The 14784-nt window shown below is 31.0% G+C and overlaps 1 protein-coding gene across 5 annotated transcripts in view; it reads right to left on the reverse strand.

The window, feature by feature from the left end:
• LOC111045634 (actin cytoskeleton-regulatory complex protein PAN1) overlaps window positions 1–14784 on the reverse strand; it is an 85401-nt gene that overhangs the window by 30182 nt on the left and 40435 nt on the right. For all 5 annotated transcript variants that reach the window (XM_039425229.1, XM_039425232.1, XM_039425231.1 and 2 more), the window contains one exon: window positions 9719–9806. In XM_039425229.1, coding sequence (XP_039281163.1) covers window positions 9719–9806 — 88 coding nt within the window. The remainder of the gene's footprint in view (window positions 1–9718; window positions 9807–14784) is intronic.

Here is a 14784-nt window from a genome sequence, read left to right on the forward strand (position 1 = left end):
TGATACATGTGATACAAATAAGATACTTTTTCTCCTCTCAATACTCTCAATATTATTATGATAGTTTTTGTGATATGTTGATACACAAAATTAACGATGCATTTACTCCGCATGTGCTGGAAGTTTAGGTGTAATTGATTAATACAGTACCGTATCAATAATGAAATCGAATATTGGGCTTATCGAGAAGTAATGACAATCGTTCAAGTAGGTATTTAGTCTGAATCGTATCTGAAAATGACTCTTCAACATCAGTAGCAAGTTCTATTTGCACAAAAGAGGAAAATCTATACAGGTTTATTTCAACATGAAATTCAATAGTGTGTCGTCCAATAAAGTATGTAATGAGAACATTTGGGTTATGTTGGGTGTGCTTTGTAGATGTGAGATTCTCTAAAATTATAATTAGTAGATAACCCGTGTTCCGCAATGGCGGTCAAATTAAAAACTGGACCTACTGAAATATTCAAGAATTCAAAATAGGCCTAAAACCATCCTCGGTAAATTAAGAATAAATATGCAAAATATTTCAAGTCAATCAGCTCAGTAGTTCTGGTGTGATGATACGTCATTCGTGAATTTCCTGTCACCTACGTCTGTCTATTAGCCAATATATTTCCTTAATTAGGCTATAATTATTATAGATAACTCTAAAACATCAACACAGACAAATTATTATCGTGATTCACATGATACGGGAAGATAATTGAATGAAGATCTAGAACTTACATGTAGGCCTACATTATTTTGCTGTAAACTTACTATAATCTTGATACATACTATACATTAGGATAGGAAGAGAGTTATGAGAGTTTCAGCAGCAAATCTTCCAAAAACTAGTGTGACAACCTCTTTCATCTACAGAAAGTGTTACAAAACTGTAGTGTGTTCTGTAAAATGTTATTGCCTTTATATTATATTTGCGACACGTTTCCTACAATCAAACTTCTATATTATGCATTTATAATATTTCAAACGTTAATTCATTCTTCAGAAGTTCATATTTCTTAACATTTATTATGTTTCTATAAGAGAAACTATGGAATATTATAGAAACTTATAGAAGATAAGAAAAATCTATGCAATACAGGTATGACTCATCCAATTCAGGTATTAACGGTTGATATAAGTGAACAGTTCACTCACAACTCAGATTACGAAGTGACAGTGAACTCTATACTAAATAGGCTATGTATCGTTCATGTACTATAGCCTACTTCAAATTATGGAACAGTACTGCGATGTACTCGAAACGAAGAAGCAGTATTGGGCTACAGTTTAGAATTTAGTTTTCAGTAGGCTACCTGCCAGCAAAGACAAGAAGATTCTCAGCCAAAAATCCAGTTATATAGTGGTGTGTCTCACTCTTTTGAATTCTGATCTATTGATGCGAATTGGAATCATTGTCTACTCTTCAACTTTTTCTATCCAGAAAGGTTTAGAAGGTCCCTGCTTTGTAAATACTGCAGCTATAGTTGAATAGCTTTAGTTATACATACTAGGGATAGTGGGCAGTTGGATGAGTACTTTTTTATACAGGACAAAACATCTTCTCTCGCTTTCTCTATCACTTCTCTCTCTCTCCTCCCCTCTTGCTTATTCACCCGCTCTCTCTCCCGCTTACTCACTCACTCAATCTCTCACTCACTCAATCTCTCACTCACTCTCTCTCTCTCTCTCACACACTCACGCACTCTCTCTCTCTTTCTGTCTCTTTTAATTATTTTTTTTTAATTAATTTTTTATACTTTGTAAAATTTGTTCAATAATTAGCATTACCGTAAATTTATGTATAAGCCAGTAAATATTGTAACATACATAAATAAATAACTCTAATCTAATCCAATCTCTCTCTTTCACTCTCTCTCTCTCTTTCTCTCTCTGACAACTATTTGCTGAAACACGGCCGATTTATGTAGTTACATCACAATATTATATTATCGTTACCGTATTTAAATTGCATTAAATCTTCATTCTCATTCATTTATTTTTCATACCTTGTCAAATTTGTTGAATGATTAGCAATACTGTCATTTAAATGTAAATAAGTGTATAAGCCAGTGTATATTGTAACATACCTAAGTAAAGAACTAGATCATTCTAATATAATCAATCTCTCTTTGTCAGTTTGTCAGCCTTGATCAACAAGGAGAATTCAAACCAAAGTCTAGACTTGTTTGACCCTTGCAATAAAAGCTAATACCCAACAAGCCATATTCGAGCTCGACTCCAACAAGTATGTCATCCTTGAACAAGAAGGGTTTGCTGATTTCGATTCAAGTAGAAAAATTCAATGGGATTTTGATTAGACTTGAGCGATATTTACATTATCATCAATATTGTGACAAAGTTATATTGATATTATGTAAATATCGCTAAACAATATTTACTTGGTGAATTATCCAATATTGTATGATATTATCTGAAAATGTTGAACAATATCTACATGGTATATCATTCAATACTGTGACAATGTTGTATAGATATTATTAAATATTGCTTAGCAATATTTAGGTAATTTAAATTTAATATTGTAATAATGTTGTATTGATATTATCTCAATATTGCCAAACATTATTTACATGATATATTATTCAATATTGCGACAATGTTGTATATATATTATTAATATTGCTAAGCCCATGAATGAAATAATTAAGAAAATAAAAAATACACAGCATACTGATCCATGGATAAATAAGATAAAAGATAAAGTAGAAATGGGTAACGTTCAAATTTGTAAATACTTCACTGTCCATGAAGATTTATTGTTCTGTAGAAAAACTACTAAAAATAATTATTGGAAATTGTGTGTGCCTTCTGCACTTTATGAAGATTTAATTATGGAAACACATTATAGACAGGGTCATGTAGGTATTTCTAAAGTTTGTAGATTTTTGCAAGAAACGTTTTATATTAAAGATTGCTATAAAATGGTAACGAAAACTATTAAGTATTGTAAGTATTGTCAGTTGGTAAAAACTTCAAATGAGAAAAAGTTACTCGATATGCACACTATCATTTCTGAGAAAAAGAATAGCAAAATATTTATAGATGTATATGGTGAATTACCAGGAGGTCGCTATAAATGGATGTGTATAATATTAGATGGGTTCACAAAGCATGTAAAATTATATCCGTTAGTAAGAGCAAATAGTAAGACTTTAATTAAAAAAGTAGAAGAATACATAAAAGAATTTGGTAAATTTGAATACATCATCAGTGACAACGGTACCTGTTTTCAAAGTAGAATATGGAAGTCAGAAATGGAGCGTCTAGGAATCAAACCTTACTACATTTCTATGTACCATCCTCAAGCTAATCTGAGTGAGCGGCCGTTAAAGGAAGTAAACAGGATCTTACGCACCTATGTTCCGAAGGAGAAGCATAATACTTGGTACAAACATCTTGATAAGGCAGAATACCTGTAACTTTCATGAAACGACAGGACAGATTCCAATAGAGATGATGATGAATAAAAAATTATGTCATTTAGTTTTCAAAAGTATTAGATTTCCTCCTGATAATAAATTTGAACTTGAACCCGAAGAACTTAGAAATAGAAGAGTATTAATTAATACAAAAAATAAAGGAGTAATCAGAAGATTTAAACAGAATATGAGAAATAAAAATCCATGTAGAATCAATGTAGGTGATCAAGTCTTGATAAAAAATTACATTCTATCTAACAAATTGAAGAAAATATCTGCGAAACTGTGTGCAAAATATAAGGGACCGTATGTTGTAGTAAAAGATTTAAGAAAGGGTTGTTATGAACTTAAAGAAATAAAAACTAGAAAAATTTTGAAAGTAAATAAGTTTATGATGAAGTGTTTTTACCATAAAGATGATTAATTTTTCTAAACTTACGTGATCAATGGCTTGAGAATCATTCTAAAATAAAAAATATGCAATTGAATAAAATTGAATACTATAACACTTTGTTAAATCAACTGTAGAAAATGAAACTTAGTTTAAAATAAAAATGTAATTCAAATAAATTTTATTGAGTCATGAAATCTATTGTATTGGTACTGTTGTTTAGTATTCTTGTTGGTATGTATTAGTAATTATTGATTTATAATTGTATTTTGTTTGAGTAAGAAATCCTGACCTTGAAGTCTTAAGGGATGCTCATAAATTTTGTGTAATGTAATTTGTGCTTATGAATGACCATGTAGCTTGTTTGGTAATACAATAATTTAAATGACTTGATGAAACGTATTTTGAAAGTCTTGGAAAATTTATAAGTAATATTTAAATTTCATTGTGTTTAACTTCCTACTTTTATAGTAAATTCATAAACAAATGATTGACATTAATGATTAATAAAATAATGAATGTTCAAATTAATTGAAAATAAATTGCTGAAAACTATTGAAACGATTTAAATAAAGGAATAAATAATACAATATTGTTGTTACCTAACTGTCTGAATAATTCTGAAAATGTATTTTGTTCAAAATGACTTGAAAAATATTATAAATGTATTAATGATGATTGTTATGTTTAATCTGTCAAATATGTATTCAAATATTGTTGAGGTATTCATGATGATTGATATATTTGATATTTACTCTATATATTCACTTGTATTCAGTAATAATAATATGTATGTACTTGAAATAATAATATTGTTTAATTAAAATTGATTCATATGCTATTGATCACTAATATCCTATCTAAATATTTAGTATAACTCTTCTGTCAATATGTTATTTTATGATTTACTTAAAATTTGTTGATAAATTCATGAACTTATAATATTCATGATTCATTTTGTTTGAAATATGACTGACGATTTATGTCAAAAAAAAATTAACTTAACTATATTTTTGAGTAATAGTCAATTCTAAAACTTATTTCAAAAAAAAGAATATATTTTATTCTTATTAAAAATTTAAATAATAATTTTTTTATTCTTAAATGCTCATACATTCTTGAAGTGAAAGTGATTACTAGTGCATCGAATAACACTGCAACGTATAATACAAATGTGAATGATATCTTCGAATCTTCAATATTCTATGACAACGAAATTGCTGAAAATAAAATGGTAGTGGTATGGAACTTCGTCGCAGAACTTCAAGCTGAGATGTGGCCTAACTCCATTCCACAGCGTAAAGATGTCATTCCACATAGAGAGTGTTCCAGAAATTATAGTCACAAGAACTTCAAGATTTGGCATTGCAAGAAACCTTTACCTAAAATTTACCTTACCTTAAAAAAGCTATTCCTTTCTAGATATTGGCAAGAGTGAATCCTTTCTAGCAACTCACTCCGTTCCTTAAGTTAATCCTTTCAAAATTTTCCACTTGCACATAATGCAACTACAACTACAAATAAAAGTGCTATCTAAACGAGTATGGACATGTAAAAGTGAGAAGTAAAAGAAATGAGTGATTGAAAAATAACGAGATGTATCTACAAATGTGCCTGCAAATGAACTTTCATCTTCGCCTAAATCCAAAAATGTTCCAGTTGTAAAAAATTGTTAAAATTGATCTTCAAGATTCGCATAAAACCAAGTCTAATGGGTTTTTGTAACATCTTCATCTAAATCCAAGTCTAATGGATTTTTTTAAACAATGTTCCTGCTTTACAAAATGTCAAATTGATCTTCAAAACTCGTAAGAACTATCGAATAAAATAGTTATTTCTACAAGAACTTCTATCAAATGAACTTTCTCATTGATGCTGTAAAAAAAAATCATGACTGAAATCTACAATATCTTCAAGTTATTCATGATGTATCTACAAGTTATTACTGCATAAGATGTGTCTGAAATCTGTATGCTGTTATGTTATCTTCGAGAATAAAAAAAGGAATAAAAAAGAAGAAAAAATCACTCCTAAAAAATGTTAGAAGCACTAGGAAAAATGAAACGAGATGTTTGCGATGTCTACAATTTGTGACTATAATTCTTCAATGATGACTGATGACTACAATTCCATGGTACTTCAAGAACGAGTTGGTCTACAAGAACTTCTAGAGTTCTATACTGCTACCATCTTCGCATTCATTGGAATAAAAACATTCTTCATCATCATTCATCATCACATAAAACATTTTATCGCAAAAAACATTCATCGATGTAAATATTGAAAGTGTCTTCATATATATTGAACTATTCTTCGTAAATAGACTATAATTGAGTATGAGTATTTGAGAATGTTTTTTATAACATGAATATATCCACTATACATCATTGATTTATTCTATATTTGTTTTGTATTCTAATAATCTATATTCATTTATTTTATATTTTATATTCATTTAACTTATGGAATTTTATTCTCACAATTTGACAAATCTGTTTATATCTATAATGTATTCATTTTGATGAAAATTTCGACAAGATACATTCTAGATTGTTATGCATAATAATGTAACGGAAATAATTTTGTAATTTTCTTATATGAATTGATAATCATTTGAATATTTTTTGACATACTTAAAATTTTGCTATGAGAATTTAATGTTATTGCTTTATATAAAAAAAATTAATTATTTCAGTATATTCAATGTAATAATCTTGATTCAGAATTTCTATACTTTGTGTAATTACACTTATAAAAAAAAAATAATTAATTTAAATTTTTTTCAAAATTAAAAATACATTTTTTTTTATTGTTGAAGGCGGGCATTTGTAATGTTAGGAAAAATAATGAAAAATGTTATGATAAATATTATAAAGTTAACTTGAGAGAGAATTGATTTTGTAATATTCAAACTTGTCGATCTTGTACCGCCAAAACAAAATTTTAAACTTGCCACCTTTTAATGTTGATAAATCAGGTTGACTAAATGAACTCGATTGAATTGTAACAGTAGTTTATTTAATTTTTCATAAAGTTTTGACATTGTACAAATTAAATAACAAGATTATAACTTAAAATTTAACTTTTATTTGATTGATACATTGAATTATATAACTCAGATTTCGGTAGCACTGAGATTTAGTTGCTCTAGGTAGAGGAAGTTCATGAAATTTCCTGTTTGATCTGGTACCTTTTTCACCCGAGAAATCCACGAGGTAGAACAAAAATTTGGTTGCTCTACATTTATTTGTAAAATTTTAATTAATAACTTGTTATTTTATTTATTTGTTTGATTAAATGTAAAGTAGAAAATTTGTTTATTGAAATGTAAGTATTGAAAGTGTCAACTTAAATTTTTGAGGTGATGAAAATTAAATGTGGAATCTTGGGTGAATTCACAGGAGTAGAAATTTTAATTAATTTCATCTATTTGAGAAGATCAGTAAAATTTGATTATTATTTTAGAAATTAGGTCTTGTTGAGAGAAAAACATAATTCTGAAAATAGGTTTGGTAGTAATAAGTTTCTATTTTATTGTGTAACATTCTTTTATTTTGTAACCTTGAAAAGTTTTCAATAAATGTAATCAGATGCAATGTATTTTATTTATTGCTAATGCATTATCAACTTAATGAAAATGGTAAATTTGTTAGTTTAAGATCCAGAGTAGAATGATGAATATTTTCATTAGACAAGAGGCAAAATCCTTCTTGGAAAATAAAAGTATCAAATAATTCTATCTCTGAAGTGGGGTTTCGGTGCTACAATCAATGTAGACACACGAAACGCTCCAAGCTGGCATGACTTTCTCGTCTGACTATTGTATGGTAATGGACTATTGTTATCTAAAAAACAGTAATCACCTCGCCTCGTGATTCAAAATAACAATGTGTATAACAAAATATTAGATGTGCACTTGAAAAAAAATTCTGTACCTACTTGTTGTTAAAAGCAATTCCCTTTTAACCATGCAACATCTGTATCAAATAATAACCACTATGTGGTGGCAAAATTTCATCTGCCTTCATATTTATAGAATTTCTCATTAAAATTTATATTACCTTATGTTTCAGATTCTATCAAAAAATCTTGTGGGTCCACTGTGGGCATTGAGACCCAAATTGTATTGGACGCTATTAAGGATTGGCTAAAATATGCGACAGTCAGAGTATTTTCAGTGGAGAAAAAAACAATCTAATTTTGTCGGTAATTAAAAAGTATTATGAAATGAAAGTGAAAAGTTATTCTGAAAGTTCCTTTCTATTGAAACACTGTAATAAAATATTTGTTTGTCTATTGCAGAAATCACAAACTATCATCATACCTGAAAACTAAAATGTAGGCGGGTTTATACAATGCCAATTGACAAGACAATAATATTGTCTTCTGAAATGTACAGCTGGTGTAAAGTATCAATTATTGAATCTTTTAATTCTAAAACCATCATCTAGGCATGGCTAAATAAAAACTAATTGACAACATCAGCTGACGGTTTAAGAAGACAATAATTATTGTTTTGCCAATTGTCATAGTTTGAACCTGGCATAAATGTCAAGTACAAATTTAGATGATCTATATTATTTGCTAGAAAGAATTGAGCTATTTTTGCTCACCACCGATGAAATTATCATACTAAAAATTCAAGATTTTTAAACAACTGCTGAATTCTTGAAATAATAGATTTAAGTTATGTTTCTTTCAGACATAAAATGTTTTTGAGCTTGGCAGAGTATATTAAATTACCATGGTAATTTGGTTGTAACCATCTCAGTTTTTTAAACAAACTTTCATCATACTATTTTTGTGGATCAAAATTGAAGTAATATGCAAATAGAAAGGAAAATAAAAATCTCAGTACCCTTTTTGAATCATTTAAATAATGATTAATAATAGTGATTGAATAATTCAAAAAGGGTACTGGGATTTTTACCAATGTACTGCATTGCACGGTAAATTTTCTGTTAAACATGAGATCATATGTAAATAAATGGAAATATGATTTCTTATTTACATCTCTTTTCAAATGATTTAAGAAATATTACCATGTAATTGATAAGGTACCAGTTCAAAAGTATGGCTAATTCAACGTCTATTTATAGTTGAAAATAATGGTTGTCACGACGTGCTTTCAACGTCTATTTATAGTTGAAAATAATGGTTGTCACAACGTGCTTTCAACGTCTATTTATAGTTGAAAATAATGGTTGTTACAATGTTTTTTCAACTATTATTCAACGTTGAAAATAATGTGGAAACGGCGGACATTTTTTCGTGTTTTCAAAGTCTTTTCAATGTTAAGGTATTACATGTTTCTAACGTTATTTCAACGTTTCTGTGCTACCTGGGCTACTATACAAAATTTCTTAGAAACGTAATTTAATATCTATCTGAGATTATTTCAAGCTCTTATAATAACTTGTTATGGAGTTATGATTTTTTGTGATGCCATTCTAGCCGCTGAGCCAAGTAACTGTCATTGAAACTGGACTATAAAATCAATTTTTTCATGACTACTTCATGATAAACCTAACAATATTGGAAAACCGTGTATCTCAATAATCCTTGAAGGTACAGACTTGAAAACTGTATCAATTTCTTCGTTATCATCAATAATCATGTGTACAAAGAGAATATTCATGATGGCAATCTTGAAAAACAAGGTGGCGGTACAAATTCATAGATTTTTATAATACTGCCTGTAAATATGAAAATGTTGTTGAATTGCCTGAAATTATGGAGATGTTTTTTTCCAGTAATATAGTGCAATACCGTAATTAGCATTCATACCGGAGCAAGGCTACAATTGTTTAATTTTGATGTTGAACACTCTGATTTAAAAAATGGTGAAAAGATAAATTATGTTAATATTAATGAACAATAAGAATCACTGACTTACGATCCAAATTTTTGAGATCCAACTTTTGTCTTTTTTTTAACTTTTCTATCTTTCTTGTCCAAGAAGAATCCATCCAATTTTTTTTGTACTGATCATGAAACAAGATAAACAAAACTTTAATTATAAAGTGACATTAATTAGGCTATGGTACTTATTGAAGGAGTGTAATGACGAGTTCTCAATATATAACTAGAGCATCGAGTTGTTGTCCATTTGTGGGTTTGTTTTTAAAACAATATTACTCTTGATTACTTCCATCAATCAACATCAACATTTTCAACACATATTATTTGAACCCTTTCACAGATTGAGTTTGTTGGCAAACAAAATTGATTCACTCCTTTGTATTTTTGAGAAATAACAGGATAACATTGAAAGTACATGGCAAGAATATCATTACAAATCCCAAATGAGCTGTCAGTTGGATTATCAACTGCATGCAATTAATGAGTTAATTCAACTCTTATTAACTTTCAATAGAGCAGCTGACAGGATATCAATCAGAAGCATTTTGAGCGAGTTCTCCAGCCAGGGACTCACTAGTTTATAACATAGAGGCCATACAACTAGAATAAACACGTTAATTACGTATCGTAAGCCTGTTATTATGTTACTTCTGCACTTCACTTCTATTTATTTCACTTCTGAAGTGAAATCCATGTTATTAACACATTATTACATACACAATAGTTAATTATAACACAATAATATTTAGAGGATCCATAAAATCAGTCACCTCTTTTATATGGATGACTTCAAGTTGGCTGTGGGTGTGGTACAGCGATATTCTATGGATATTGGCATGACATTTGGGTTGGACAGTGATCCACCTTCTCAAAGGAAGATTACAGCCACAGAATAGATACTGTGTTACAGTTACAGCGCCTGTCTGAGGGAATGGCGCGCGCAGCTTGTACTACCGGAATGTTGTGTCTGTTGTTGCTCTGTAGAAAATAGCTTGGTATTTGAAGTTTAGTGAAAAGTTTGCAATCCAAATTAATTTTTTATCCTCTAATAGTGATTGGGTACAGACTTTTTAACTATTACTCTAAAAAAGTGTAGGGAGTTTAGATGGAATAGTTGAAGTATCTGGTAATGTTTTGAAGGTTAGGTTTGAAGAGTAAGTGAGTATTGTTACTTGTCAGTGAATATTGATTGTGTTCATGGGAGGTTGCGGTACATGTATGATTTCGACCAAGGACACGAAAATGCGTTCGGTGGGAGCTTTTGACAGTTCAGGTACAGTGAACTCTATACTAACAGTATAGAAACTGTATATATATACTAATAGTTAGTATACAGTTCAGTGTTCAGGTACCGGTCGCCATCTTGGAACAGAGTGGAGTGGTGCCAAAGACCTTAAAGAGATATCTTTTCGGTCTTTAAGGTCTTTGAGTGGTGCATGCTCACTTGCACCACGTCACAGAATAAGTACAGAATGGAAACTTGTAACTGGAATGGACTAGCAACACAACGAAAGTGAGGCAGCTGGTAAAGATAGGCAACCCGCATTGCTGTGGGATTCGTCATTTTGTAACACATTGGCTCTTATGGAAAAATACATTGCACAGTTTCAATATTATTTTATTTCTATATTGTATGTCTTATTCCATGGAAGCGTTATTTTTCCTTCATTAACCAGTTCATTGTTAACTTTTTGAGAGCAAAAATAATGAAATACCGGTAGGTTGAATATGAATAAAGAAAAGATTTTTTCATTTATGACTGCAGTAGTTTTAGTATTGTCAACTTTTCACAAGCAAGGGAATAACTTTGGGCCAGATTTCAGAGAAGCGTATCATTTATTTTTTTTTATTTATTTAACAAGGACAAATATAAACTGTCATGAAATGATTGGGAATGAAAAAACAGGCTCGTATTCCTTATTATTCCAATCCCGAATTTTGTTTGTACACAGTCCAAAGGAGGGCTGTGTTTAATCGAAACTATTAAACACAGTCTTTTGTTTATTTTGATAGGATATACTATTGTTTTTTGGATTATATGATCTATTGTTATTGTCAAAGGAAAGATTTATGATTTATTGTTTAAGGAAATATCTTAATTTAATAATTTTTTTGTTATTTCTATTAAAACTAGTCACTAGGACTAACCATTAATTTTGCTCTGTTATTTCTTATCCTAAATTAATTTTTATTGCTAAAGTCTTCCAGTGAAGCCTACAGTTCCAATCTATAATTTCACTACTTTAAATTATTTCACTACACTTTTATTCAATATACTTTAATCACTTCACTAGCACTACACCAACTCGAAGGGCTTTGTTCTCTTCAACCTCCTAGTGAGTTCAGTGTTGTCTAGAAGTTGGATGACTTCGGTGTTGTTGTGTTGATGAAGACGTGACTCATGATGGGCTGCCAATCATCTTATCTCACAGGTCACATATGGGATGTGCAGATCTCGGTGCAAATCGCTGTTCCTTATGTACCAGGGCGCATTCACCATGTTCCGCAGTACTTTGTTTTGGAATGTTTTGAATCTGACTGATGTTAGATGTTCTAGAGCAGCCCCAAAGCTGAATTCTATACATCCAGACAGGTTTTAGAATTTGTTTGTAAATCAATAACTTGTTGTCCAATGAGAGTTGTGATTGACGGCCCAACAGCCAATAGATTTTACTGTATTTGAGTCCTAGCTCACTCCTTTTCATCTTGATATGCTCTTTCCATTTCAACTTGGCGTCAAGAGTCATTCCAAGGTATTTTGCTGTGTTGCTGTGTGGTACTACATACCCATTCAGATTTATTCGAATCGGGTCATTGATAATTTTGTTTGTGAAGTTGATATGAATAGACTTCATCTCATTTAATCGAATTCTCCATTTTTCGGTCCAGTCACTGAATCTGTTGCTAGCAATCTGTAGTTTTGTGGCTGCTTCTTGTACTGTTTCCCCTTCTGCCAGTATTGCAGTATCATCAGCAAAAGTAGCTATTGTCACTGCATCCAATTCAGGAAGATCGCCTGTGTACAGCACATAAAGAACTGGTCCAAGAACACTACCCTGTGGAACTCCAGCCCTTATTTCCTTCAATTTGGAGACGTCGTCACCTTGTTTTACTCTGAATAATCTGTTGTTGATGTATGATTTTAAAAGTTTTACAAATTGAGTGGGGAGAATTTTATGAAGTTTAATGATCAGTCCTTCATGCCACACTTTGTCAAATGCCTGTGCCACATCAAGGAAGATTGCTGAACATATCGATTTTTTCTCTAATGACTTCTCTATTACATTGGTGATTCTATGTACTTGGTCCAGGGTTGAGTGCTTCTGCCTGAAACCAAATTGATGGGCTGGTATCAGATTCCTGCTACTTATGATGGGAGTCAATATCTTCATTAGCAATTTCTCAAAAAGCTTTGAAATTACAGGTAGAAGAGATATTGGGCGGTATGATTTTGCTTCTTGAGGACATTTCCCAGGCTTTTGCAACATAATGACTTCTGCCACCTTCCAAATTGTAGGAAAATGCTGTAAACGGAGTGACGCATTGAATAAGTATGTTAGCATGACAATACCTTTTCTTGGAAGTTTCTTTAAGATTTCATCTGTAATCAGATCAAACCCAGGTGCTTTTTTGGTATTCAGATTATATTTTATTTCATCTTGAACCTCATTTATAGAAACTGGATCAATCTCTGTATCTAAATCATCTATTATATCTTCTTCAGGATCAATCTCAGATTGAATGTTGTTTGGCTGGAAGATTTCTTCTAGATGATTAGCAAATAAATCTGCCTTTTCTCTGTTATTTCTTGCCCAAGTACCATCTGGTTTTCTAATTGGAGGGGATTGTAATATTGGCCGCTTAATTCTTTTCGTTGCTTTCCATAATGCATAATCTGTACTGGCATCAGCTGTCAAATTTTGAAGGTAGTTATTAATGGATTCCTCAGTTAGTTTCCTTATCTCTCTTCTCAATTGTTGTGTTTTGTTATTCAAGATATTTTTGTCAGCAGGATCACGAGTTTGTTGCCATCTTCTTCTTGCCCTTCATTTTTCTAAAACAAGTTGTCGAATCTCCAGAGGGTAATTGCATCCTTTTGTTTTCCTGGTATATTGTCTGGTGTTTTTCCAGGCTGATTTCTGGATTTGCCACATGAAACTTTCTGCGGCTTCATCTAGCTGCTCAGTTGTTCTAAGTGGAATATTCAAATTGATTTCATTCTCCAAATCCACTTTAAAAGCTTCCCAGTCTGTTGTTCTGTTGACTAACATTGGTCTGCCTTCTTTCTTTATTATTCGTTCACTAAGTGTGAGAATTACAGCTGAATGATCAGAATCCAGGTCAAAGCTCTCTTCAATGTCGATAAAATTACTGGATATTCTCTTTGTTATGAAGAAATCTAGAAGATCTGGAGTTTTATTCAAATCTGTTGGCCAATACATAGGTGTCCCTGTTGAATGGAATTCGCAGCCCAGCTCCTGGATAGCCTCTCTGAGTTCTTTTCCTTTGGTAGTCGTGAGTCTTGTACCCCAATCCTTATGCTTGGCATTAAAATCTCCACCCATTATGAATCTATCTCCAAGCTGATGAAGAATATTTGTATAATCATTTTTCTTTAAATTGTAACGTGGTGAAAAAACATTGGAAGTCTGATAATGTGTTCTTTTCCATCTTTCTTCACTTTTTTCATTTTGTTGACAGCACTGATTATTTGAAAGCCTCTGCTTAGAAGATCGTTCTTTATATCCTCTGGATCGCATGATGGATGAAGCTCTTTAGCCATGACACGAATTGGACGAGTTTGTTTATTCTCGTACGTGTGCCATTCATATTTAGCTTCATTCAACATCTTAGTTAAATCTCTGTATTCTTGTTCAGTTTCAACATTCAATTTTAGCTGGTTGTTGTTCATCATGTTGGCACTGAAATTGAGATTTTTCGATTTCAATGCCTCTTTAATTTTCGAATACTCTTGTATATTGCTTAATATGACTGGTGGTGGCTTGTTTCTCTTTTCTGTCGGTTTCATACTTGTAGAATCAGTTGCAGGCCTTATTTTTTCTGGTGAGTCACGGATTTTTCTCTTCTTTTGTTTAGGGA

Source organism: Nilaparvata lugens, chromosome 3, assembly GCF_014356525.2.
Source record: "Nilaparvata lugens isolate BPH chromosome 3, ASM1435652v1, whole genome shotgun sequence".
Classification (NCBI taxonomy): Eukaryota; Metazoa; Arthropoda; class Insecta; order Hemiptera; family Delphacidae; genus Nilaparvata; species Nilaparvata lugens.